The sequence below is a fragment of the Anomalospiza imberbis genome, chromosome 13 (assembly GCF_031753505.1).
Source record: "Anomalospiza imberbis isolate Cuckoo-Finch-1a 21T00152 chromosome 13, ASM3175350v1, whole genome shotgun sequence".
NCBI classification, from domain to species: Eukaryota; Metazoa; Chordata; class Aves; order Passeriformes; family Viduidae; genus Anomalospiza; species Anomalospiza imberbis.
Genome location: NC_089693.1, coordinates 2253892 through 2281166, shown reverse-complemented (window position 1 = coordinate 2281166; position 27275 = coordinate 2253892). Strand labels below are relative to the sequence as shown.

The window sequence follows — 27275 nt, the reverse complement described above, 5'->3', positions numbered from 1 at the left end:
CAAATATTTGAAGGAACCATGTTGCCACTCAAAATACAGAAACATCTGTCATATGAACTGTCCTAGTGAGATCATAAAAGCAGAGACAGAGTGATCAAAGCAGAAAATACAGGACTCTTGCTCCATTCCTAATGAAAGGTATTTCTCTTTTTAGGACCTTTTTAGGACCATGAGCCTACCTGGCACAGAGATATTATTTATTCAGTTAAATATAAGAATAGTGATAAAGACATTGGATTTAACCCTTAAGACTGACAAATGACTGACTCGGGTTATTATTGTATAATGGAATCATGGAACCCCAGAATGGTTTGGGTTGGAAGGGGCCTTAAAAATCATCCAGATCCAACCCCCCTGCCATGGGCAGGGACACCTTCCACTGTCCCAGGCTGCTCCAAGCCCTGTCCAGCCTGGCCTTGGGCACTGCCAGGGATCCAGGGGCAACCACAGCTGCTCTGGGCACCCTGTGCCAGGGCCTCACCACTGTCACAGGGAACAATTTCTTCCCAATATCCCATCTATCCCTGCCCTCTGGCAGAGGTAAGCCATTCCCCCTTGTCCTCTCCCTTCAGGCCCTTGTACAAAGTCCTTCTCCAGCTCTCTTGCAGCCCCTTTAGACACTGGAAGGGTCTCTAAGGTCTCCCCAGAGCCTTCTCTTCTCCAAACTGAACATTCCCATCTCTCCCAGTCTGGCTCCAGAGCAGAGGGGCTCCAGCTCTTGCAGCATCTCCGTGGTCTCCTCTGGACTTGCTCCAGCAGCTCCAAATCCTTCTGCTGCTGTTCCCCAGGGCTGGAGGCAGCTCTGCAGGTGGGGTCTCACCTGAGTGGGGCAGAAGGGCAGACTCCCCCCCTCACCTGCAGCCCTCACTGTGGGATGAATCCAGGATATAGAGCCTTTCTGGGCTGCTCTCTATGCTTTTTACCTTCTGCATGTCACAGGGAACTGAATTTTTAAAACTATATTAATATTAGAATAATTAAATAGCTGTCTTGAACTGTGTGCACATTGCATTTAACCAGCTTGAAAGCAAGCCAAAACTTGAAGCAATTTTTAGAATAATTGTAGAATCAATACATCTATTCCCATTAATTTGGTGTCAGAGGAAACAAATGTGTACCTGTCTGAAACGTGTGCGTTCCCTGCAGAGAAATACTAAAATAGGCATCTTCTGTCTCCCTGTCTTCCCTGTGCCCTCCAAACATCAGAAACCAGGGTCAGAATGAGGGAAAACCAGATTGGCTGCAAAATACATGGAAATGAAACCACTTTTATTAACCCAGTGTCATGGACAAGTTATGCACCAGCTGTGCCACATCAAAGCCATCCCAAGCTCTACCCCATCCACTGCACTGAGTTCCTTGTTTCTCCCCTGATGCTCCAGTCCCTCCCAAATACATCTCCTTTCCAGGGCTGAGAATATCGAGGCAAGCTGAGGTGAAACTCCATTCAGTCTGTCACAGCCATAAGCTGTCATTCTGCACAGCAGTAGGACAATATTAGTGACTAATCGCAGTCGAGAGCGCATCTTAAACCAGCCAAAGTTCTCGATCAATCCAAGCTCCCTAAAATGTGCTGTGCTGCACGCAAGCATCTTGCACATCTTGCTCACTGCACAGCTGGCTGCTGAGCAAATTCTTGTCTCGGGAGGTATTCTCAAGCACATGAAACATATTTTTAGCATCCCAGAGGTGTGAGTACTCCCAGAGCTGAGAGTGCAGCCTCGCTGACAGCAGGTTTCCAGAGGAAAGAGCAGGAAAGAGGCAATGGGTGATGAGATTACCCCTCACAGAAGGAGACTTCTGCTTGGAATATCAACACATCTTTTCAGTCTCTCATTGTGACTGTTTGTGCTTTCATCAGATTTTCCGTTTGCTCCTTCAGCTACGGGACCAGATGGCTCCCACACATTATGCTCTGAATCATGGCAAGGCTCGAGGTGTTTGTTGTGTGTCACAGCAAACACAGGCGCCGGACCAGGTTAAACTCCCTCACAGCCAGCATATGCTGCACCCTGCTCAGGGGTGGGACTGCAGCAGGAACCTACAGATACGCACTGGGGTAGATCTGAGCATCCTTTTCTTCTTGCTGGAAAATGACTGCCATGCCTTGAGCACAGAGAGCAGGGAAGAGAGGCAGAGCAGTGACACATGGCAGAGGACAGATGCTCGGCACTTCCCGTGATGCACAATGCCTGATGGCAAGGAGTCCTGGTGGGCCAAGGACAGGAGGCTGTTGTTCCCCCTCTGATTTCCCCTTGCAGTTTGTGATTAAACTGGTGCTGACACCTTGCCCAGTGCCTGTTTGCAGAGCCAATAGCCCTGGGCAGGACTTCTGGCCATGAAGCACCAACTGGAAAAAGAGACAATCTCATTGTTTGAGAGCATCTCTGCCTCTGGCATTTGTTAAATAGAAAACAAAACTGATTTTCTCCTCACTTAACTTGCATAGATCTGGGGTAGATCCAATCTGTGTCAGTCCTTGGAAAGGAGAGTGAACAGGAGGGGTGTTTGCAAATGCAATGGCCCCTATGTAGGAAGGCAAGACTGGGAGGATTACACAGAATGTGATTTGTGCTTCAGTTACAAGACCATAAAAATCACCCTGCAGTTCTCTCTCACTGAAATACTGCATTTCTGAGCACTGAAAACCACTGGAATAATGAAAGATGCTTTTTCAATACCTAGGACATATCTGGGGCTCCAAGTAACAAATCCGGAGGCAGAGGAGGGATGTTCTGGATAGCACAATTGATACAGTGAGTGCGCTCCAGGTCACACCACGGAGGAGCAGCCAAGCAGCTGGAGACTGTCCAGTGGCCACACTCCACCCCAAGTATTTTCTGAGATGAGAAGATTCCCCTTTGGCTGTTTTTCAGCTTGCTTTTCTTGCTATGCATTTACATGGCCCCCGTGTTGGAAGCGACAGGGCACCTTGTTGAGTGTGTGCTGTGCTGGCCTTTGCTGACAGGCGCTGGCAATCAGGGAACACTCATCAGGGACGGAGACAGTGACCAGGAATGTCACTACCACAGCCTGTGCAGAGCAGCTCCCATGAAGGTTAACACGTGTTGCCACCACCTTTGAGGTCAGCGTTGGCCTCGCTTGAGCAGTCCTATAAATAGATGCCCAAGGTTGACTGAAAAGAGGATTTGGCTTGGCTGGATCTTGTGTAGCATTCCCAGGAGAGGAAGGCAGATTCTTTCCCCTTTTTCTCTTCCAGCCTGTAACCTTGAGTTGGTCTCTGTGGGGAACATGAGTGGCATTTGCCAAAAGCACTGCCGCTGTGAGCCGGATGTCCTGCTGTGTCACACGTCCGCATCTCTTCAACCTGCAAAACCAGACCTAATTCCACTAAAGCCTCAAACTAATTCCTCACTGGCAAAACTAGGGAAAAACCCAAACAAACCTTGAGCCTAATTGCTTGAAAACAGTAGGACACCTAGTGGATTTATAGGGAATATCTTTGGGATTATCAGCAACATTTTGTCATTTTCTTGGCAAAACCAGCTGTGAATTTATTTATAGAGGAATCACTGAAATATCAGGGTTTCTATTTAATAAATTAATCTTGTTACAGCTGTTACAGCCTCCACTTTGCTTGAAGAAGTTGTTGCAACCTATAGAAAATCCAAAGAGCATTGTTCGAATGACTTGGAAAAAAAATAATTATGGAAAACTGGCTGGTTCCCAAGGTCTGGGAACAGGAGGAAGGGTATTCTGCCAGATCAAAGCCATCCCAGTTGTTCCATCTGACAGCTCTCTAATGATCTTAATGAGCAAAGTTTTACAGTCTCAGCCTGGCTCCCGGTGCAGTCGTGCAGCTCCACAACAACGTGGCCACGCTGAGCACAGCCAGCCGGCCCTGCCGGTGGTTTCAGCAGAGAATGACTTGGCCACAGAACCCAATGTGCTTCTTCATTCCCCAGGGCCGATCTTCTGGATCCAAATTAGAAGATGATGGGCCACGTGATAACGCCTGCGCTGCTGTCGCTGCATTTGCCTGGTACCAACTCCAACATCAAGCAAATTTTGACCCTAGATAGGGAATAAACCCCTCTGGCAGGGTGTGTAAGAGGAAGAGGATTTTGAGTGATGATTCTATGAAATTATTTCTTGGCCAGCAATTATCCTGGGGCTGCCAGGGTTATCTTGCTGATGTCTCTGGAGGCAGCAGACACAGACAAAGAGATGAGTGATGAGTCCAAAATGGATTCAGGAGACTGATGACTTCATTTTGACAGTCATCACAAGGAAAACCAAGTCATTGAGTCTTGCACTCAATTCCTGTTCCCAAAACACACTGAAAACTTTCCTTCCTTTCTGTTTACCCATAATATTGTCCTAGTGAAAAATGTCTCCAGAAGATGGTTAATTTTTCTGTTCTCTTCCCACTCTTTCTGCAGTGCTGCAGGGATTCCTAAAGAACAGCAAAACCAGAATGAGATTTGATTTTGGATAAAAAATCTGTTAGGCTGCAGGTCTTTTTATTCCAAGTTCAAGGTTAGGAAAGGAAAGACTAATGTAGAAATTAATTTTGATTTGGTCTATTTCTTCTTATACCATTTCTTCTTAGAGCTGTGGAAATCAGAAAGGACATAGCAGGTGATGGAATGCAAATGAGTTATCAACAGAAAAATTCATATTAATTCTATGTATTTTCATTATTCCTACCTGTGGCATAGAATTGCCTGAAAAATAGAATCCTTGTACATTGCAAACCCTTTAAATTGGTCTAGGTTTTTAAAAATAATTGGTTTTTTCTTAATTTCTGTGGATAGATTTTATATTTGAAGGGGTTTTTTTTTCTGACTGACATGTGGAACTGGGGATAGTGCGTGCTAAGAGTACTTTCCTCTAATTTAGCAGCTGGATTGGAAAGCTTGAATTATCTCTGCATAATTGCAATGATTAATGGATTGTTAGGAAATTGCAAAGTATTGATTGAATTTTCCCCTTAGGAAATATTTCTCCTCTGATAAAACACAGTTCTGGGGCTTTGCTTTTGTCCTTCCTGCTTTCTGCCCGAGGGAAGCCAGGGGCTGCTTTTATCCGGGAAATGGGGATTTGGGTCAACAGCCCTTCAAGGACAATTTTGAATTATTGTCATTTCCAATCCCAAATCTTCTCTGAGCTTTGCAAAGAGATGGATTTGCAAAGTGTGAACAGGGATTTCAGAGCCAGAAAAACTCTTTTTCTTTTTTTGCTGGGACCAGCAGCAAATAGAGGCCATCCCTGTTTCACATTCTGCCATTTCCATGTCAAATACCACCAGTGTGCTCTGCAAAAACACCTTGACCTTGTTGTGGGAATGCCACAACCATCAAAGATGGTGGTAAATTTTCCACTTTATTAGGCCAGGATTACTCTGGGGGATCTCAGGAGTTGGTGGGAAGAGGGAAGTGGAGAATGAAGTGAGAACTGGATGCAGGGAGAGCTTGATGCACAGTGCCTGGGGCTGGGCAGCTGAGAGCTGGGAGCCCTGACACACATCTGCACCTTAATGGTGCTGGGCTCTTTTTGGCAGCTGCTCTGGGAATTTCCAGAACAGACCCATAAATATGCAGTTATGAGTGCGACCTCCGCTTCTTTTCTTCGCTAAATTGACCATCCAAGGTCCAGCTGAGTATCATTCCTTGTCTCTGCTCCAGTTGCTTGGGACGTGCTGCCTCTGCAAATGGTTCTGCCTAAGTTAGGAATTATGAGAGCGTGCTAATTCAAGGTTTGCCATGAATTTAGTGTTCCCGCAAGGATGACACTAATGGCAATTAATGCAGCAGAAATGCCAGTGCTGAGTGACTGTTCTCACATTAAAAGCTGTCAGTTGCAGAGCACACAGTCTCTGTTATTCCAGGCCTGACCTCTGCTTTCTGCCTGTGTTTCCTGTGCACGGCAGGTGTCCCAGGCCATCCCATCACTGCAGCACAGCAATTCACTCTGGGAGGGGACACAGGGAGAGAGCAGAGCAGCCCAAACCAGCCTGTGCTGACAGTGACATTTCCTGAGGCTTTGGATATTCTCCTCTGGGGCTTGAACAGCAACAAAATTAACCCAGGACTGAACAGGATCTAAGACTCTAATTTCTGGAGCTCCTTGCTAGTTCAATGCTCTCTTCATGTTCTGCTCTGTTGATTCCCGTTTAGACACAGGGCTCTTTCTACTGTTTCAGTTTTCACCATGAAGAATCTGATTTTAAATGTCAATTGCATTTAAACAGGCTTAGCTAGAAGTAATCCTTGCTGCTGCCCAACTCCATAGCAATCTGCACAACTTTTCACGTTTTGCTAAAAATCATTGGTAAAAATGCCTTTGCTTTACAATGGCTGAAGTTCAACAAGTGACAGTGCTGCAGCAATGTGGGGATTGTGATTTTTACCTAAGCCAGAAGAGCCACTGTCCTCACCCTGTGCCCTAAACTGTTGCACAGGGTAAGTCAGTTCCAGATGAGGAACATCTGCAATGTGGTGCAAGAGGAAGTCATGCTTGCACGCATGAAAAATGTAAATTAAGGGTGTTTCTAGGCTCACAAACACAATCCAAAGCATGAAAAGGAGAACAGCTCTTACAGGAGGATGACTAGAGGTATTTCATCTGTGTTATTTTAAGGGTTTTTAGCTCTAAAAGCAGTTCTGGAGGATGAAACCAGGTCTGAGAAACATCAAGTGAAAATTAATAGCTTTTTAACAACAAAGTTCAATGGACAAGTGCAAATAGGATATGAGATGGAAACCTGAGCTCCTGAATTATAAATATACCCAGCCTCTACACAGAGAAGTATCTGTTATCTATTTGATGTACTTGATCCCAGAGGATGAGAAAGGCAGGAACAGGATGAGCATTTTCAGGCTCAAGATTTTGTGTGTTCTGGGTTTGGCTGGAGATAGAAAGGATGAATCCAAATACAACGCAGATTCCTATAGCCCTCACCACTGCACTACCCCCTGTGAGGAGCTGGAGGTGCAGGGCACATCAGAGGCTGGCAGCAGGATGTGGGTGAGTCCAGACTGTGATGCTCCCCATGCTCCTGGAGAGCCTCTGTGCTCCTGCGGAGGGACACACTGCAGTCACACACCAGGTGTCTTTGTTATTAATGTTTTGTTTTCCCCACTCGGAAGATCTGAGGCAGCATGAAGTATTTCTCTTGAAATGCAGAGGATCACGTTCTGGCTCGTTACGGTGCCAGCAGACGGTAACTGATGCACAGCACTGCTGCTGATGCCCGGGGGTTGCTTTCCACACGCAGGAATGATGACACAGCCACTGACTGCAGTGATGGCAAACATGCTGCCGCTGAGGGCAGGCTGGTGGGAAAAGAGCAGTTTTAAGGGATTCTGTTTAATCATCTGGACACAAGTGCTATTTTTATCCTCTGTTGTTTATCTCTCAAGCCTGCACCAGGAGAAGCTGATGACAAAGTTGGTGTCTCCCATGGCACAGAAAGGGGAGCTGGACACCTTTTGGGAAGGGAGAAGCAGGGTGGGCAGGGGTGGCAGTGGGAAAGGGGCCTGTGCTCATGGCTTTTTTGCACTTCATGAGCTGAAAGAGCTTGTTGGCCTCTCTAAAACCTCCACAAGCTCACAGGCCTCTCTCAGCTCAGTTCACAGGAGGGATCTTCTTGGGGGGCTTCCCACCAACCAACCCCAAGCTCCCCTGTGCTAGTGGGTGACTTTGGGATGAGGCCAGAGCCTGCCCATGGAGGCAGAAGAAGGGCACCCACCCCGTGGTGGGGGTTAAGGTTGGTGAGCACCAGGCAAGAGGTGAGGTGAGATTATCACAGTGTGTGAAGAGGCCCAGGGAGCTTGGAGCATGCCCATCCATCACTTGGGCACAGGACTCGGGGGAGCTCAGTGTGCCCATCCATCGTTTGGGCACAGAGACTTGCTTGGTTAGCTCAGAGAACCCCGAGCATCGCTTGGGCACACAAAGCCGAAAAGAAAAACAAAATGAAATGGGGAAAGAAAGAAAGAAAGAAAAGAAAGAAAGGAAAGAAAAAGAAAAGGAAAGAAAGAAAGAAAAAGAAAAAGGAAAGAAAGGAAAGAAAGGAAAGAAAGGAAAGAAAGGAAAGAAAGGAAAGAAAGGAAAGAAAGGAAAGAAAGGAAAGAAAGGAAAGAAAGGAAAGAAAGGAAAGAAAGGAAAGAAAGGAAAGAAAGGAAAGAAAGGAAAGAAAGGAAAGAAAGGAAAGAAAGGAAAGAAGAGAGAAAAAGAAGAAGAAAATAAAAGAAAAGAAAATAAAAGAAAAGAAAGAAAAAAACCCAAAACTTCAGGTTCCACCGAGATTTGAACTCGGATCGCTGGATTCAGAGTCCAGAGTGCTAACCATTACACCATGGAACCGCTCTGCCACCACCCCCTCCCGGCCGCCTCTAGTTCCTTGCAGCGCTCCCCGCGGCAGCGCCACCGCCGCCCCAGAGGCGCCGGAGGGGGCTCGGTGCTGGGGGCCGCGGTGGCCGGGCGGGACCCCCGCTCGCTTTAACCCCGCTGAGGGTGAGGGCGCGGCCGCGGCGCTGCCCCGGGCGCGGTCGTGCGGCGGCGGCGCTGCCCCGGAAGCGCCTGTGGGCGGGCGGGCGGAGCGCGGAGGGCGGAAGAGCTGCGGCGGCTGCAGGGAGGGTCCGGCCCCGCTCCGCTCCGCTCCCGGTCCCGCTCCTCCGCCACCCGCCATGGGCACCCGCGACGACGAGTACGATTATCTCTTCAAAGGTGAGGCGGGCAGGGCCCGGCGGGCGGGGGGGAGGGACAGCAGCGGGGCCCGCGGCCGGGGCCGGGGCCGGGGCCGGGGCCGCTCCCTGACGCGGGGCCCGGCGTGTGGGGGGAGCGCTCCGGGGTGTCCCTCCCTCACCGCGGTGTCAGCTCTGGGCCGGGTTTGGCAGCGGGGATTTGGTGTCAGCGCCGCTCCGAAGCTGCCCCGGGCACAGGCTGAGGCGGCGGCCGGTCTGCGGGGTGGCGAGCAGAGATCGCCAGGAAGGATGCCCAGGGCTGATAAGGACTCGTCAAGGTTGATAAGGACCCTTTCCAGCTGTTAAATGGAGCTTTAGAGTGGGTGAGATATACTCAGCATTGGTAGATGATGCGCTCATTTAGTCAAGTAGTACTCCTTGTTGCCCTCTGTGTTCAGAGCCCTTGGCGAGGAGTGGAATGTCCCTGCTGCTCCACACCCAGAGATCGTAAAATCCTCCTGGAACCATGGAATGGTTTGGGTGGGAAGGGACCTTACGATCATCGCATTGCACCCCCTGCCACGGGCAGGGACACCTTCCACTATCCCGGGTTGCTCCAAGCCCTGTCCAACCTGGCCTTGCTCCCTCCTGGCTCCTCCAGGGAAGGGCAGGAATGCCTTGTTTTCCAGGGCTGATGCCCCTCCAGTCTGCGATGCAGTGGCAAGTTGGGTTAAAACCTTCCAGGTTGTTGTTAAATACTCAATTTTCACTCCCCGCAGGGTAAAATACCAGCCTGCTGGACAGGTTCACGTAGCCCGCTGTGAAATGTGTACAGAAGTGCTGATGTTTTGAAAGTTGACTATCCAGTGTTTAAAATCCCACTGTAAAAGCAAGCAAAGTAGTGTAAAAAAGGAGTTGTTTGTTGTGATGTGGTATTGTAAATCTGAATTTAGGATTAAGAGCACTGCTTGTTGTGTTGTAATGGTGACAGACCCTTTGCTTGTCATCATGAAGGTAAACATTAATTTTTTTCCTGTACCTTTAAGCTCCTGTAATAACTTTGAGGAATTACATTTTTTTTCTTGTTGGCTGTTTTGTCCAATTGCATTTGGAAAGTAGCATTATTTCTACCTATAAATCAGTCATCTGTACTGCTATGGAAATCAAATCAGGAAGGTCCAGAACGGGCTCTTTTCTCAGCTTGGAGCCCTGGCAAACCTTGCTGACCACTGGTTTGATGGCAATGTTATTGTAGGTACAGGATATCAAAGCCATTGAATTACTCTTGTTCATGCAGTTCTGTCAGTGGGCTTGTAATTAATGTTTTAGTTGTGAAAGCCTGGGATTATCAGTGACACAGAGTTTGTTGGGAGAGCTCCTATCTTTCATTTGGCCTGCTCCCTTTTATAGTTGGGAAAATACAAAGTTGGAATCCAGTTATAGGGAGAAGCGCAAAGCTGATTTAATTGATTGCCTTTGCTAAAGTTTCTTCTGTTTAGCTTGGTTTATAGAAGCTGTTGGGGGTGCAGGGAATGCTGTCAAAATGCTGTTGTGAAGATAAATGATTTGGATTTTTCCAGCCTAAAGTGGACAGCAGGAAGTTGATGCAATGTCTGTCACTTAACTGTGATTGATGTGGCAGCTGAAATAACACAAAAATGCAGAGTAATAAAACTGTGGAAACTTTTGTAACTTCCCAGAGGTGATGGTGGTTCTAAACAAGCTGGCACCACTCTGGAATGATCTGGAAATTACTGCAAGTAAGTCTCTGAACTGAAGGTCTCCTTGCCAGGCACTGGTCAAAAAGGCTAGGGGTAGGTAAATATTTTGGAAAAGGAAATGGGAACTTGGGAACAATGTTAAGTCAGTGTTTGAATTTGAGACATGAGCATCTTGGGAATTGAGGTGAAATGTAGCCATGACAGACATCCATTTTGGAAAGGATGTTGTAAAATTAAAAAGGTGGAGAAAGGCATCAAAATGATCAGAAAAGAGACCTAATGGATTCATAGCCCTTATATTGAATTGATGTACAGCTTGATTAAAATTTAAACAGTGAGTGATAAGGGCAAATAGGGAAAGTGTCTCCTGTTTGTCATAATTTCTCTGGATATCTGTAATGCTTCTTTTATTGGGTAGTGGGTGAAAGCAAAAGGACAAAGTCTCTCAGGTGTGTATGCAAATTTTGGAGTGGTGCATTGCCATGCCTATTATAAATGGATTTGAAAGCCTGCAAAAATTCATAGAAGGAAAAAAATTCTTGTTCGGGGCATGTCAGTGTGACGGCTACAATGGCAAGTCTGAAGGCATTGCTTATTTGAAGATGCAGGGGCTGGCGAGGACAGAGATTAGCCTGCTTGCTGTGATGCACATCATGGGTTTTGGACATCGGTTATTTGGAGTCAGACTCTGGGTGTTGGTCTGTCAGGACACTTCGTCCAGTAGGACATTTCTGGGTTTATGAAGGGACTGTGTGGGTAGGTTGGTGGGACTGAGTTCAGAGTTTAACCTGGTTAAAACAATCATGTGATCTTCTCTAGTCTGGCTGTCTTTTACTGTTCCTGGGCTAAACTGCCACGTTTCTGTTTGTGAGACCTCTGGTTTTGTCCTGTCAGCCCCTGACTGCAGCTGTGTGTTGAAATCTGGTTGACTCTGCTGCTGAGTGAAAGCTGAGCCCACCTGGGCTGCTGTACAGTAAAATCCAGGGACCTGTTACAAAATACACTTCTCCTGACTATGTTGCAACACTTCAGCATATAGGAAGGACTAAACCTAGCTTGGAAAAAAACCAGTTTCTGTTAAATTCTTCTTGTCCAGCTTCCAGTTTTTGTATTCTTCCATACTTTCAGGGTCTGGCTGAGAGCAGTGCCTGCTGTTCCCAGAATGGCCCCTGAGGAAGCACAAGGCCTATGCAGTCCAGTTCATAGAAATCTTGCTCTAATTTTAGTAGGAGGAAAATATAATAATGATATGTATCTATTACTTTATTACTTAATAAATTAAGCCTGGCTTCAGTACAAGAACCTTTTGCTCTTTTTGATCAATGTGCTTGCAATAGATGAGCAGTTACCAAAGGAACCCTCACTTGTAGTAGATGTTTTCTATGGACAAAGCTCAGGATGATATGTCTGCACCTTGACCATCTAGGACTCTGGATTTGGGGCATACTCATGTCATGGACCTGACTTGTGGTGACATTCAGTTGTCTGCTAGGAAAAACTCCAGTTTCAGCTCTCTGCTTCTTTGCATCATGTTCATTTCTCCAACTTCTCCCTTTGATATTGAGGAAATGCACTGAAACTGAACCAGCTTGCTGGTTTGGGGTTTAGGAGACACATTTTTACTTGTGTGTTTAGATAAATGTGTGGTTGCATGACATCTGTTGGTTTGACAGTGGTAGAAGCCCTTGGCTTTCACTGCCTCAGATGTGGAGGCATTTTGGTGCTGCAACAAAGCTGCTGGTGCAGCCATTTACTGCAGAGCTGCTGGGAGGTGTTACTGATTGTATGGACAGGTAATCCCGGCCCCAAAGGCCTCTCCTCTGGAATGCCAGTTCCCTTTTTGACAGAAAAAGAGTGGATAAAATGGGGCACAGCTGAGGAGGGTGATTAAAATAAGTCATGACCATGTTGGGTTTATGACCAGCTATGATGTGTAGGATCAAGTAAATTTTTTCACATGCCCTTCAAACTCCAGCTGAAGTGGGCAGGGAGAGGTATTTCTCAGCAGGTTCTTCTGGGGGTCATGAAGACATGTCCAAGCTTTTTATTGATACGTGTCTTAGTAGCAGAGCTCAGTGGAGAGACAAGTTTTAGACATGGTGATTTCCTTGTGCTGGTGTGCTCGTCCTAGATCATGTAATATGTGACTTGTGCAATAACTTTTGCCACGGACAACACGGGCCAGTGCTGCTGGATTCTATTTTCAACCTGATCTCATATTTATTGAGTTAATTAAAATATTTTCTGAAAATTTAAAGTAAGAGATTTTACAGAAATAAAAATTGTGTGGGTGAGCTGGAATATTGGTGAAAAATTAATAACCCTTTCTTGACATAGTTCTCTAAATTGCTTCTCATGCAGCATAGGAAATTGAGTTCTTATTTTGGTCTTCTGCAGAAATAAATCTGAAATTACAGAGTGCAATGTATACAATACTGTGGACTTAATACTCTTTTTTTTTTTCTCTCTCTCCACTGAATGCTTGTATGCTTGTCTTAAATGTTTGGGGTAATAAATGCTGTAGAAAGTCAAATGCATCGATCGAAAGCACATGGTTGCAAGTATTGAACTGTCCCACCACTAAATCAGTCACTTGGGGCTGGGAGATTATTTCCATGACTTTCAGATGTGCCAATACAATTTTCCTTGGTTGTGGGCCTTCCTAAGGTGCTGCTCCTGTGAGGGAGGTGCTGCTCCACAGCTGGTTATTGATTAATGTCAGGACTGGGTCTTGTGGCTGAACTGGCTCAAATGTTTCCTCCAGACCTTCCTCCTTGCAGTGCTGATGTAGAACAGGAATTTGTGGGTCATGCAAGTTGGGTGGGACAGAGGAAGTGGGAGCGTAGCACTGAAAGCGCTGTGTGCAGATGAGGACTGTGGTCCTCCAGATAAGCTGGGATTTGGGATGTAAGGGTTTATCCCTGAGGACTTGGACTCTGGTAAAGTAAAAGTTTGCCAACCTAAAGCTGAACAATTAGGTCTGATAACAGGCAGACTGAGCCATCAGGGTGAAATGGTCAGGAGAAATAATTCCAGCTCCAGGTGTGCCTAGCAGAGATGGAAACACTGAAATTCTTGTTTGCATCGCAGGGAGATCCCACTTAGAATGAGGTGTGCTGTTCTCACTGTGCTGAAAAGAATTTGAAAAACTTGTAGGGAAGGTGTTTGGGGAAATGAACAGTATGTTTATACGGAACCATTTGACAAGTTTTTGTATTTAGCAAATAGGGCAAAGCCCAGAGAAGCTGTGGTTGTTTTCTGTAAATACCCCAGCCTAAACACCGCTGGGAGAAGACACTAATAAGCTAATGGAGAATGCTGGCACATGGACACCACCATCTGCTGACCGCTAATTCCTTCCGAAAATCAGAAGGTACTTTCTAACCATTAGGAGTGAGTTTCTGGAAGAAAAGCCCAATGAAAGGGACAATGTGCAGGAACAATTAACTTTATTATGGCCTAGATAATGTCATTTCCCTCCTAGAAACTGTTTGCTTGGGGTGTTTAGTATGGGACTTGGCCACCCAGGGCCATTCCTACTGCATTTCTATGTTAAGAATGTAATACATGGGAACACTGTAGTATAAAATATCAAAATATGGTGGCTTGATAAGGAAAGCAAAACTGAAATTAATAACACAACCTGAAGTGGTTATTAAAGCTGTTTCAGTTCATAATTTTATTTAAAGAGTGATACTTACCCAGACTGGCAGAAATGGCAGAAGGGGTGAGGAGTCTTGGGCGCCTGCTGACATTCCAAGCTGTCCTCGTGCCTGTGTTCAAGAGGAGCTGCAATGGCCCAATTAAGTAGAGGAAATAGCTGACTTCAAGGAGGAAGGTATTATTTTCCCCTTATAATTGGGACACATTAATCCGGTGCTGGAAACCATTCAGAACATAAGCAGTGTGGGATTCAGACACGGTGAGGAAAAAAACCTGGCAGATGAATTAAAGGGATCCCTCTATTGTTAAATGAATTAAAGGTGGGCTTTGCACTGAGTTACAAAAACAGGTTTGAGGAATTATTTAACAGATATATGATGCATCCTACTGGGAAAAGGAAATGGTGAATGTGGATTGCTTTTCTTGTTTAGAGAAGCTTCTGTCACTGCTGGGTGATAGTAGGACTGAGCTGTGCAAAGGGAGCTGTCAACTTTTCCCTCCTAGGAACTTGTGTGTCCCAGTGAATACAAACGTGGTGTCAGCTAAACCCATGGTCCAAACCTGCCAAAACAGTGTTGAAGAACTGACTTGCCAGTGGCAGAGGAAAGCTGTGGCTGGTTGCCAGGGGTGGTGATGCAAGTGGTGCCCTGTCCCCTGCACTGGGTTTATCAGGATGTAGCATCTCTGTGCCAGCAGAGCTGTTCAGCACTGACCTGGCACGTAGGAAAGCAGACTGCTGTTTGCATTCAGGGGCCTTGCCACCTACCTGCACTTGTGATCTTCCTACACAGGAGAGGTTAACAGAGGGTGCTTTCTGCAACTCGTGTGCTTGGCCAGCTGCGTGCTGAGTCAGCTGGCACGGGCAGCTGGGAAGATGTTTGTTTTGATGAAGAATTCCGCACAAGGCCCTGCTTGAAGCCAACGTTTTCTGCAATTTTCATTTATGGAGGGAGTTTAAAAGGTGCTGCTCTGCCCTTCCAGTCAGAACAAAGAGTTGCTCTGCATTATTTAAACAGAAGCTGCAGAGGGCTGCAGCGGCAGGTGGGAGTGTTTCTGCTGCTAGACTCAGCTCCACGGGGGGTTGTGTCATTGAGTGTGTTTGCTGCCCTCGTTGCTTTGTTGTACTACACAGAGTCTTTAACGCTGTGCTGTGGTGTCTTAACAGTTAATGATGTGTGTTACTGAGCAAGTAATTGTTTTTTTAATTAAACAAAGACACAATGTTTGTCGTCACCTGAGTGTGCACTTTTTTGCTTGGACTGGCATTGATTCACTGCTGAACTTTGCTATTGGCCTTTCTTTTCAATGATTTAATCTTATTTTTCTTCCCTTTCCTTCACTACTGGTTTGGAACCTTATCATCCTTAAGGGCACAGGATCACCCAATGTGACTCTGGTTGTGAGCACTTTTCATCCACTCTTCTGTCTCTTGGCACTGAGTTTTAAGTTACAATTAAACTTGTACCTTTCAACTCAGCATTACAAGATAATGCAGCGAATCCTCGTGATGCTGTTTTTCCTGCAGGAACTGGACTTTGAACCTTCTGTCAGTCTCTTGTCAAGCATAGCTGAATCCTTCCAATTAGTTTGTTTGGCACTGGTGCTGGGATGAGTCAAGCTGAGCCAGGGGATGGCGGATCCAGTTGTGAGGCTCAGCGATCCCCTGGCAGCTTTCTTGAGCAGTTTCAGTCTCTGGCCTGATGTGTGCAGGAGCCACAGCAGCAGTGGGGACTGCAGAAGGGCAGAGAGCTGTGGCTCAGCAAGCATTTCAAACTGTCTGGCAGGGTGATGGTGGCCTTGTGGGTTCTTTGGTTTGGTTCTCTTGTCATTCACAAAGTTTTCTGCCCCAATGGGGAGCCTCTCTTCTGCAAAGGTATGAGGAGTGTAAAGTGAAAGCAGAGCCTGCTGCTTGCCCTGTGTTTTGGACTTCTTCAGCAAAGCATATTTCAGTTGTGTGGTTGTAGGGTTTGTGTTTTGCTTTTGACTTCTAGTATTATTTAAGGAAATATAACTGCTCACCGGTGTTTGCAGTGACAGCCATGTATGTTGTTCCTAAAAGAGGAATGCTGTTCCATACTGGGCAAAGGAGGCTGAAATATAACCACTGAAAATCAAGTGTAACATCTGTTCAAAATGTTGGTGAATGTGGCAGCTCTGGTTTTCCAGAAATATTGAGACTTGGGCAGCAGATCCATGACAAGGATGGTGCTGTTGCCATTCTTTTCCTTCATGCTTCAAAAGAAATATTTCTTGCACCTGATTTTCAATGTGTCATCTACATCTGGAGTCTGAGTCTGATATAATCTTTGTCTTGCAGTTGTACTTATTGGAGACTCTGGAGTAGGCAAGAGCAACCTTCTGTCTCGATTCACTCGCAATGAGTTTAACTTGGAAAGCAAAAGCACCATTGGAGTGGAGTTTGCAACGAGGAGCATCCAGGTGGATGGGAAGACAATAAAGGCTCAGATCTGGGACACAGCGGGGCAGGAGCGATACCGAGCCATAACCTCAGCGTAAGTGCAGCCCGGGTGGCTGAGGACAAGCTTTGGCCGAGGAGGGCAATTTTGGGCCCTTCCAGTTCCTCACCAACTGCAAACAGGGGTGTTAGTGTTTATTGGGTAATACTCACAACCTCTGGTGGTGGGAAGGTTAAATATTATTCAGCCCAGAAACTCGATCTGGTGTGTTCCTGCACAGACTGATTTCCTTTGCAGTGCTCTCATGACACGTAACTGGGGGCATTTCAAGTTTAGAATGCAAGAGCTGTGAAAGACTCATTTCCATGGAAGTGAATGATAAAGGAATATCAGTGTTCCTGGTCGTTTTATCAGTGGTAACCTAAGAGCTGAAACCTTCCTGTAGCAGCCAGGAAAGACTGCTCACTTGTGTGCTTGTTTAGTTGTTAAAAACCAGCATAGCAAAAGCTGGATTTCAGTAAGCTGGAGGGAATTGTGGGGTGGGAGAACACAGCCTGTTTCCTTTTGAATGTATTGCTGTGGCTCTCACTTGAAAGGAGCTGTGGCCTTTGGTAAAGGAAGTAGATCATGCTGACATTTTTATGACCCAGTGAGTCACTCTACAGTCTCCCTATCACTCTGGGCTGTGCCTGTGCTGCACCCACACTGATGGGTGGGGGAGAATTTTCAGGAGTGGATCAGAGGTGGAAGGTGACAGCAGCTTCCCACAGAGCCCAGAGTTTCATGTCTGGGATGCAGGGTTTCCCCAGAGCCATGGGGTTTGCCTTGCTCCCAGACTCTGAGCTGGCCCTGTGGTGTAACTTTGTCTGGCTGCTCCGCTTGCTTGTGTCCTGTCCCACTGGGGAATTGCCCTGGGCACTGTTTGCATAGCTGGCCTAGCCAGAGCTGTTCCCCACTATGGCACAGCCTCCTGTAACCTGACGGTGTCTGGCTGGCTGTCCCCTGCCCCAGGTACTACCGTGGAGCCGTGGGGGCACTGCTGGTGTACGACATCGCCAAGCACCTCACGTACGAGAACGTGGAGCGGTGGCTGAAGGAGCTGCGGGACCACGCTGACAGCAACATCGTCATCATGCTCGTGGGCAACAAGAGCGACCTGCGCCACCTCAGGGCCGTCCCCACCGACGAGGCCAGAGCTTTTGCAGGTGGGGAACTCAGGAATTTCCAGTCTGGGGATCTGCCCACCTGGCTTGGGGAGGGTGTGGGCAGGAGGGAAAAGACCTGCGGCTGGTCATGTCCCTCAGTGTCACATGTCACAATCAGTCAGAAAGCAGATCTTGTAGAACATGCATGTTGTTTCAAGGATCAGCCAGAGGCACCTGAACATCTTAAACGAGATTTATTCTCTTGGCTGGGCACTGTTTGTCATGCAGGAACTGTGTCTGTGGCTTTAGGTTTGAGTTTCTGGTGGTAGCTTTGCCTTCTGAGTCCCAGCTGACCTGCAGTCTTACACAGGTGCCTGTGGCTGAACACTTTCATTAAACTGGCTCTCTGACTTTTGTTATGTAATTAAGATCTGTGAACAGTATTTCTAGTTTCTGTAAGCCTTGGTTCAGGCCCAGTCTCTTTCATCCAGGAGTGTAGCTGGGTTCCTCACATTAAAGTTTTCTGTGGCTTCACTGGCAGAGTTTATGGCCAGTGAGGATCCCTGCCTGCAGGTGGAGGAGTGTCATTCCCCCTGCTGCTCTATTCCTATTAAATACTGCTAATACTGCTGTGATATAGTAGCAGGTGGGCGGTGGAGAAACTTGATGAGGTTGAAGAAAATCTCAGAAACTTTCTCACACAGAGAAACTGTAACAGATTATCCCTTTCAGTGATGCAGGAAAAGGTGCCTTAAAGTAACACAGCATTGGGCTGATCCTGTGCTTGGGAGTGGGTGTAAATTCTAGTGTTGGTGTTGGGTGGTGTCACTTTCCCATCACTTAAGGGGGGAAAACCCCTCAAATTGTTTTACTTTCTCTTGATACCTGGGTGTCTCATCATGAACACTACAAATGTTATCTGGTACAGAAGTTTTTCCAGATGGGAAACAGATATGTGCTGTACCTCTCTAATTATACTATTTCTGTCCACACAGAGAAGAATGGTTTATCATTTATTGAGACGTCTGCTTTAGACTCTACAAATGTGGAAGCAGCTTTCCAGACTATTCTGACAGGTGAGTCATCCAGGGCTTTGTGCTTCAAGGGGGAAGGGCAGAAGCCTGCTCAGATATGATGCAAATAGGCATTTCTTTGCCTATAAAGTGTTTAAAATGTTGCTGTTTAATCATTCTTCAGTAGCCATAAGATTTGGAGTCCAGTTTGAAAGTGTCACAGTTGAAAGGTCAGCCTTGAACTGGGGAATGAATCCTTGTTCACTTTGATCTGCCCCGGGTTTCTTGTCAGCCTGGTTTGTGTTTCAGTTTCCATCTCCCATTACAGGGAGTGCCCACGAGGGAATTGTCTCATGCTGGCATCAAGTGAGAACAGCCATTGTTTATCAAGGAGAAGTCAGTCCAGTTTGTTTCCATCTTTAATGGTGACTATAGCATTTGCTAGTTTTCATCCCACAGGAAAAAGGGATGAAAGAGCAGAGATCCTTCCTTTGAGACGCAGTGACTCCTGAGCTGCAGGAGTTGCTGTTGTTGCATTTAATAGTCCTGCCTGGACTTGTGGCCTGTGTAACATGTGACAGCAGTCAGTGCTGCATTTTTATGCTCTGTGGATCAAGTACTTCCTTTTTGTTTAAAGCCTTGTTTAGGTAGGCAAAACTTGTTAAAGCTGAGACACTCAATTTGGAGAACCTTAACCCTGGCTTGTAAAGGTGGGGTAGGAATTCACAAATTGGTGTGGAAGTCACTCACTGTCACGAGGTTTCTGCATTTCTGAGCAGCCAGGGCACAGTGGGACACTGTGGCCTCTGGTTTTGGAGTTTTCATTATTCTCAGCTTTGACAAATGTTCTAGTCTGAGTTTTCAAAACATCGGAGACACTCCTCTGCTTCCTGTGTCTCTGTTCTAGGTGTGCCAGGCAGTCTCTCGTTTTCTCCAACTGCCTCCGACATGTTTTCCATGTTTAAATTTGCAAATTTAAAGTCCCTCCTTCCCAGTGTAGCATGTGCCAGGCTACGTGATGTGCTTGGTATGAGCAGTGGCCCCACTTCCAAACTGTCCGTAAATCAGATCTCATTGCTGTGACATTGACACCTAGTTAGTTCTGAACTACTTCTCTTTGGCACCTGATTTAGACATTCCTTTAAAAACACACCAGAAAGGTCCTGGTAGCTATACTGGAACATGCATGTGAGGCTAGAACTAGGAGGTTATTTACTGCAGTAAAAGTATAAATCCTGTAGCATTTCTTCAGTTGTTTGAAATGCTTTATGGACAGCCTGGCAGTGGACAGAGGTTAGGCTACTGGGGTATTAGCTGCCTGTGTCCATCTGTTTGTTTCATCCTGAGTGGTAGGAGGCCTCTGACAGTTCTGACTCTATTGTGTTCTTTCCCTGGTTTCCTAAGCAGTAGTGCTCCTGTGCAGATACCAGCTAAAAGTGTGTTTATGTTAGATGAATAAAGAACTTTTGTTTCCTTTTTGATTGAACCATGTGGTTCCCTTTTAACTTCAGTGTAGTCATTTGGTTGTAATTCCAGCATTGCACAAATTTGTTTCAAAAAGAAAGAAGTTCTGTTAGCTCACACATTTGTTCCCTACATGACAAACTGCTAGTGCCGTCAGAGGGTGGATGACTAAGGAGTGGCTGAATGCAGAGGTGTTGGGATGCCTGCTGCATCTCCTGTTTTCTTCACATGCCTAAAGGCAGTCCTGTCAAAAATGCACATGAATTTGGGCATGGATTTTTCAGGAGAAAGACATTGCTCCCTTGTCAGTGCCAAAACTTGAGACTTGTTCCTTTATGCCCACGTCCTTGGTAGCCCTTCTCTCAGGAACACCTAGGCTTTGAGGTCAGATTTGGCCTGATGTGCTGTGTGTTGTGTAGAACAAGCCTTGCTGCTCCCACTTTCTGTTTGCAGAGGGCTCGGGGCTCTCAGATGCAGGTTAGTTAATGAACTGTCGTACACCAGCACTAATGAAACAACATCACATAAATCAGGCAGTGTTTATTCCCCCCTGGGGTGGCTGTCAGGCTGTCATGGCTGTGTAGTCTGGTCACCTCACAGTCCCCATCTCCTGCTGGCCCGTTGTGTTCTCTCAGTGACACTGGAGAGGTGGGAAGTTTCCTGTGTGCCCTGGGCTGCCTTCAGAGCTGTGTGATGCTCAAAGGATGCACTGCTGCTGTCATGGGAAGCACCTCACCTCTTGGGCACAGGCTGGGCTTTCTTTAGCTCTCCTCACATGCTTCCCACAGTACCTTTGATTCCATAAGTGAGTTGGGATTTCTAATCTGTGGAGGTTTGGTTTTTTTTTTTACTTCTGGTTTAATATGTCTGTAAGCAGAGCTGTCTGTAATGGGTGAACAGGTGATAAAACCTGGCGGGCTCTGACAGATTTTTGAGGCTGTTGCTTTTCCATGAATGCCAGTGTTGCCTGCATGTTGCTGTGACAGAATTTGGGGTGAAGAGCTCTTGGGTTTGTGAACAGGATCCTTGTGATCCTTATTCAGGAGGGGTCAGTTCAGCTGTGCTGGAAGAAACACTTGTGCTTAGTGGGCATGTGCTCTGTGCAGACAGGAGCTCCTGTTTGGGGGAGATAAAGGTGCAGTGAGCAGTGCCTGAGCAGCAGGTCGGCTCCAGCTGGGCTCTGACTGGCACCTAAGGAGGGCTGTTCTGGAGCTCACTTCACAGCTGGCTTTTTCTCTTAATGACTTGCTTTGGAGGAAAGAGGGGGGCAGTCATCTGAGGAATGTGGTTTTTGGAGTCACCTCGCAGAATCCTGGCTGCTGTGTTTGGCAGGGCTGCCTCCCAGCTCAGTGCCTGTGGGTGGAATGCTGGGGAATGTTGGGAGCAGGAAGCTGGGGAAGCCAGCAGGCGTTGCCGGCGGCTGCAAGCAGAGCTGGCTGACAGAAGGGGCAGGACGAGCTGCTGCACCAGCCCTGCTGGTACTTGCAGTGCTGGGAACTGCACCACAGACACCCCAGGCTGCTCAGAGCCTTTCCCCAGCTGCTGGGATCTCTCCTGAACAGGGTGTTGTGACCAAGGTCTTTAGCAACCCCCCTGTCTTTCCAGCCCTTCTGAAGCTGGTCTGGTTGGGACAGTGATGGAAGTTGGTGAAGGTGCTTCCCTTGGAGGTGTAGCAGGGTCCCTGTTAAGCTTATCCACACCTGGATTCTCAGATCGAGCAGTTTGGGTAGATGGCTTTGGCCATGGGAAATACGAATCCAGTGTCGTTAGCACGGCCTGAGTATGTGATCTGTTCCTCCAGGTGGAATAAGGGATAAAAGGTCTTCTTTCTTCTCCCATATATAGAGGACTTGTAGAGAGGGTGTGTCATACATGTGGTGAGCTTCCTGTCCTGCTGTGGATTCCAGATGAGATTTTGAGGACCTTTCCCATCTGTGACTTAGAGTAATGGTCCCTATCCAAATTCTTCTATTCCAGGATGTCTAGACTGCCAGGGCTGATTGTTGTGCACACAAAGCTGCTTTGTATCATCTGGCAAATAAGAGAGACTGGTATTATGATCCTAGCCACCCTGAGCATTCACAGCAGGATAAAGCATCCTTAAAGTAAACTGGAGTCTGCCTCCTTTCCCTGCCTGGCTCTGTGCTGTCTCTGTTCCCACACCGCATTCTGCCGTGGTTTCATCTCTAAGGAATCCCATCACCAAGGAAACAACATCAGAGAATTAACGTCAAAAATGGAGGGATTTCCTCTTTCGTTGCCTCTGTACACCTGAAAATGAAAGGAACCCCAGTGCAGGCTGAGCAGCCAAGGCCTGGCCCACCTCCTCCTCCAGCGTCTCTTTTTCCAAGCTCTCACAGTGCAAGGCCTGTCTCTGTCACAGTTCCCTATTATGCAGTGATGCATTCTGCTAAATGTGCCCTTAATAAGGCCTCATTCAGCTCCTGAGCAGAGCCCAGAGTGCTGTGTCTTCATTAAAAAGGACACACCTTCATTAGCCCAGAGCTCTCTGGGCACAGCAGTTCTGGTGCGGGCTTGGCTGCTGGGCATTCTGCCCCAGTGAGAGCAGGTTTGGGCTGTTCCCCCTCCCCTGCCACAGCAGCACAGCCCTGTGTGCAGCTGGGTGTGCAGCTCACAGGGAAGGACAGGTTTTAGCATTTAGGCTGTGGCTGCACCAAGCTTTGCTCTGCAGAGGAGGGACAAGCAGCAAATTTGGGACTGTTGACAGTGGATTCACTTGCCGGGCTGCTGGGGAGGTTGTGGAAGTGAGCATCATGGGAAGATGTTCCCAGAGTCAGAAGGAGAAGATTCATTATCAGTAAGGGAAATGGTGCTGTTAAGATTATTTTTAAGGCTCTGGGGCTGTTTGCTGAAGATCTTTGCTGTCAGATGAGGCTGTTACACAGAGGGCACCCTGTGTGTGTCCTGGCTGTTGGGGTGGAGGAAGTGTGTGATATATCAGGGACTTGAATGAACTTGTTCAGGAAATTCTCAGTGAAACTGAGAATTGCTGCTGCTGGAGGTGCTACCAGAGAATTCCCAGAAACAAAGGTGGCCAGAGGCTTTTCCTGTTGATGGAAACGGGCACTGTTCTGCACTCCGAGGTGAGTGCTCCTCCCACCTCACACACAGGCTCTGCTGCCACGGGGCCAAGCTGAGCCCTGTCTGCACATTTGCACACCGGGCTGCAGGTGGCTTTGAAGGTCTGCTTTCATGGCTTTCACTTATCTTGTGAGGTCGTTTATGTGTAAGATGGTTGGAAAGAAGAGCAAGCTTGAGAAAGGGTGAAATGAGAAAATCCTTTAACCTGTTCATCTCTTGTTTGGTTGCCTCAATGACCTGATCTGTACCTGGCTGCACATGAAAAAGCCATTTTAATGTACAGTTTGTTCCTTCTGAGTTTGAGCTGGGGCTTTTTGTAAAACTGAGCTTTAGCAAGCTTTTTTTTTTTTTAATGGTTTTCAAATTCAAATTTGCAAGTGAGTTCCCCATGTTCTATTTTTGGTGTCCCGTATTTCCTTTCTGGGGGTGAGGTGCTACACATGCTTTACTCCCTGTGCAGCTGAGGTGCTGCTGTAGTTGCTCTGAGTTGTTGTGCAGCACCATCAGCCATGACAAGCCCCAGGAACGGGGCAAGGCTCTTGGTGCAGGTGTTTGTCCCATGCTCTCTGAGTCCTCTGTTAAGACTCTCTTCATCTGGAGCCCATATTTCTCACACAGCACATTTTGTAAAGGGTTTCTGTGCTGCCGAAGGGGCTGAGTCTCCTCCTTTGGGCCCAAATCAACCTTTTCTGAAGATTTAACACTGCTTGGATATGACAGACATGAAGGGTCTGCTCAGCAAGAAGAAATTGCCCTTGCTGTCCTATCAGGGAGAGAAATCTGGAATGGTTCCCTTTAATCCTGTTTGTGGATACATCAGCAAACATGTGACCTTGTCATTGGACACTGTCCTTGGAGCTTAAGAACCTTCAGAAGGAATGGATGGGCACATAGTTTCTCATTCATAGCATGAAGACTCATGAATTCTGTCCATTTACTGACTCTTATCTCAAGGAAAGTAAAACAGTTGTTAAAAAAAGTAATTTCTGTTGCAAAAATAGATTTTATTTTCTGTATCTAGAAAACACCACAACTGAACTTTGTGTGGAAGCTTCATTGCATTACTTATGTAATTCCAAAGCTATGCCTGGTTTCCCCCAGGTTGAACTCTTCGATGGCATTTTGCTGGTGTGCACATATTGATCAGCTCTTTCTCCTCTTCCAGAGATCTATCGGATTGTTTCCCAGAAGCAGATGTCTGACAGACGCGAGAATGACATGTCCCCAAGCAACAACGTGGTTCCCATCCACGTCCCTCCAACCACTGAAAACAAACCAAAGATGCAGTGCTGTCAGAATATATAAATTGTCCATTCTCTCCTAAAAGGCTGTGTATATTCCCCAGGTCCAAGATTTAAATATATTTGTAATTCTCGTGGTTACATTCTTGTGTTTAGTTACTGCTTATTCCTTCTCCATGAATTTCTCCATGTCTTAAACACTTTGATTTCAGTGTTTATCAATCTCTTACTTGGATGTGGCTGCAGTATTTTCCCAACACCGACCTGTTGGTTTGGGCTCAGTAAATTGTTTGGAACTCAGCTGATCCCTTCCCAACATGATGCCCACTAGTCAGAGCACTGACACCTTTGGAGAGCACTTGAAGACATTATCCTGCTCCTCACAAAGCAATTACTGTCAGGTTAAGAAGGAAAATCTCTCTGGGCAGAATAATCTTTCCTTGTCTTAAGGTGTTGCATTCTGCATCTAAAGCTCGATGAAGCTCTGAAGTGCAATTTTATTGTAAGTTAAATGTTTTTGGCTACATCTTCAGATTGTCAAGTGAAGTTTTATAGGATATTATGGGGGAGAAAAGATAATTTCTTGCAAACAAGCAGCAGTTAGCAGCAGTTCTGGCTACCTGTGAGTGAGGTGCTGTGGTTTGTCACCTGCTGCAGAGGAGGTTGATGTGAGGCAGAGCTGCTGGGACCCCACGGAGGTGCCCCTTGTGAAGGAAGTGAATGCAGGAGCCACATCCGTGAGGAAGGGTCACTCCAGATCTGGAACTTGCAGCATCTTTGTGCTGCTGGAGGCTTGGCCTCCACAGTGCTGGTGGTATCAGGATTTGAGGATGCCTTTTTTTCTTTCACAGGACACAGACTTGAAGGGTGTTGGCACATATTACATATCACATCTCTTAATGCATGCCACATATATTAATATATACAAGTGCTTGGGTTGATGACTTAATAACTTCCACTACCTGGCCTTAGTTTTCAGTTCTGGTTGATCCAGTATTTTTAAATTATTCCAATGGTTTGGTGTATGTTCTTCAGCAAAACCCTCTGGAGTAGTTTTCTGTCTGGATGTGTTCTGCTGTGGTCTGTTGCTCCGTAGCAATCCTGTCCAATCTGCCTGTTCAGGGATACATGAACTGTGCCTTCTGTCACTCACTCTGTGCTGTTCCTGAGCACGCCTGACACTGGCACTGGGGGCCACAGCCACTGCACTCCCACAGGACTTGAAGGAACTCCCTGTTGTGTAAATGCCTGCAGTTATTTATACAATTACAAGGAAGTAATTGATTGTAGGGGACGTTTCTCAAACTCTGATATGACCCACTTGGAAGATCCAGATGTGGTTGGCACTTCCAGCTGTGTTCTGTTCCCAACCTTTCTGTCTCGCGGTGCTCATGATGTGTGAGGCACACAGAAGGCATTGCTGTAGTCGGTCACTTCTTGTTTTTTACTCCATTTCTCCTCCTGGTATTAGTTCTGAAGATGCTATTTTGATCTGTTTGTAAATTACTTTGTATTTTATGCATGTACTGTACTTGATTCATTATTTTTTTAGATTGATTTAAAATATATTCATCCATGATTCTAATAAAGAATTACAGGGGACAACTCACTGTGGTGTTGGTTGCACTTCTTGGGAGAATTGGGATTTGACCTGAAGGTTTTACCTCGGAGCTTCTTGGAAGAGGCAGTGAGAAGACACTGGAGTGGAAGTGTCCCTGGAAAAGGAGCTGAAAAGGTTGTGCAGCACAGTTGCCTTCCCTGAGAGCAGCTCTGAGCTTCCTGGGGCTGCTGCAGTTTGTAGGCAGGGCACTTTGGCAGCTTCAGGAAACTTTAAAGCTTAGAAAATTCTGTGGGTTCACTCTAACCTCTGAGTAACTTCTACAAACCTGTTTTTTTTCCCCATGTTGCCACGAGGAAGAAAATCCAGTGGGAGAACTGCCTTCTGCAGCAGATGATGGAAGCTTTGGATCCTGCTGTGGTGTCCTGTGAAGAGGTGCCCATGGGCACTAATGGGGCACTGGTGGCCCTGGGGATGGCTCTGAGGGTGAGCTGTGAGCCCAGCCCCTCACTCACCGCAGGAGCTGTTCTTGCAGCACATTCTCTGCCCATACTGGAGCAGATTTTGGAATTAATCGATTTCCTTTGGCAGCCAAGTTCTAAGTTTGTCAGCTGGAAATGCAGGATGAGTTTCACTCTGCCTCCTTTTCTCATTCCTATAAGCAGGCGATTCGACTCTGCTGTCACATCAGTCTGGATTTTATGTGGTTTTAGGCAAAACTCTTCCTCCTGCAGCAGATGGAATTGTAGTGCAGATGGTGGGAGCACAAACCACTGTGGGAGGCTGAGGACTTCTAAAGCAAAATCCAGTGGGGTGTGTACAGAAAAGGAACTTCTCACCTGGGAAATCCTTTGCCTCCTGTTCTGGGAGTCTCTGCTGTGTTTTCCTAAGGATTGCAGGGACCTGGATGCAGATCCCGGCCTGGCCTGGGTGACACTCCTGGGACAGGAAGGTGCTTCCAGAGGTGTTTTGGGAGAGACAAAGCAAGTCGTTATTCCATCTGAATGCTTTCCAGTGGGGGATTGTCCTGTTCAGCTGCTGATTAATCATTCTGGTCCATAATTGGCACTACTTCTGTACTGAAGTGTCTCCTCCCTGCTAATGGGAGGTAACTGATGGTAGCAGACATTGCTTCGGGCCCTGGAAGGAGCTTTCTGAGATTCTGGGAATTCCATATAATGCTTCAAAATGGCCTTTGCTTGCCAAAAGTTTTTGCTGTCATCTACATATTTGAAAGCCTCAACTTTTAACAATTATTCAGCGAGCATCAGTGGTTCCTGTCTTTGATGGGAGTTGAGGT

At 46.8% G+C, this 27275-nt stretch overlaps 1 protein-coding gene and 1 non-coding gene across 2 annotated transcripts; one reads left to right on the top strand and one right to left on the bottom strand.

The window, feature by feature from the left end:
• Positions 1–8259: 8259 nt before the first annotated feature.
• On the bottom strand, positions 8260–8331 carry TRNAQ-CUG (transfer RNA glutamine (anticodon CUG)). The gene has a single exon. It is a non-coding gene; the product is annotated as a tRNA-Gln (tRNA).
• Positions 8332–8523: 192 nt separating this feature from the next.
• RAB11A (RAB11A, member RAS oncogene family) lies at positions 8524–26026 on the top strand. The gene is made up of 5 exons (XM_068203540.1): positions 8524–8694; positions 16353–16548; positions 17464–17657; positions 18593–18673; positions 24342–26026. Exons 1-5 carry the CDS (start codon positions 8655–8657, stop codon positions 24479–24481), a joined length of 651 nt encoding a protein of 216 aa, XP_068059641.1. The 5' UTR covers positions 8524–8654; the 3' UTR covers positions 24482–26026.
• Positions 26027–27275: the final 1249 nt, after the last annotated feature.

Bases quoted from the DNA above. Each gene is read 5' to 3' on its own strand.
- RAB11A (XM_068203540.1), top strand. From the start codon at position 8,655: ATGGGCACCCGCGACGACGAGTACGATTATCTCTTCAAAG. The intron at 8,695-16,352 runs GTGAGGCGGGCA...TTTGTCTTGCAG, and splicing joins GTACGATTATCTCTTCAAAG to TTGTACTTATTGGAGACTCT. The intron at 16,549-17,463 runs GTAAGTGCAGCC...CCCCTGCCCCAG, and splicing joins TACCGAGCCATAACCTCAGC to GTACTACCGTGGAGCCGTGG.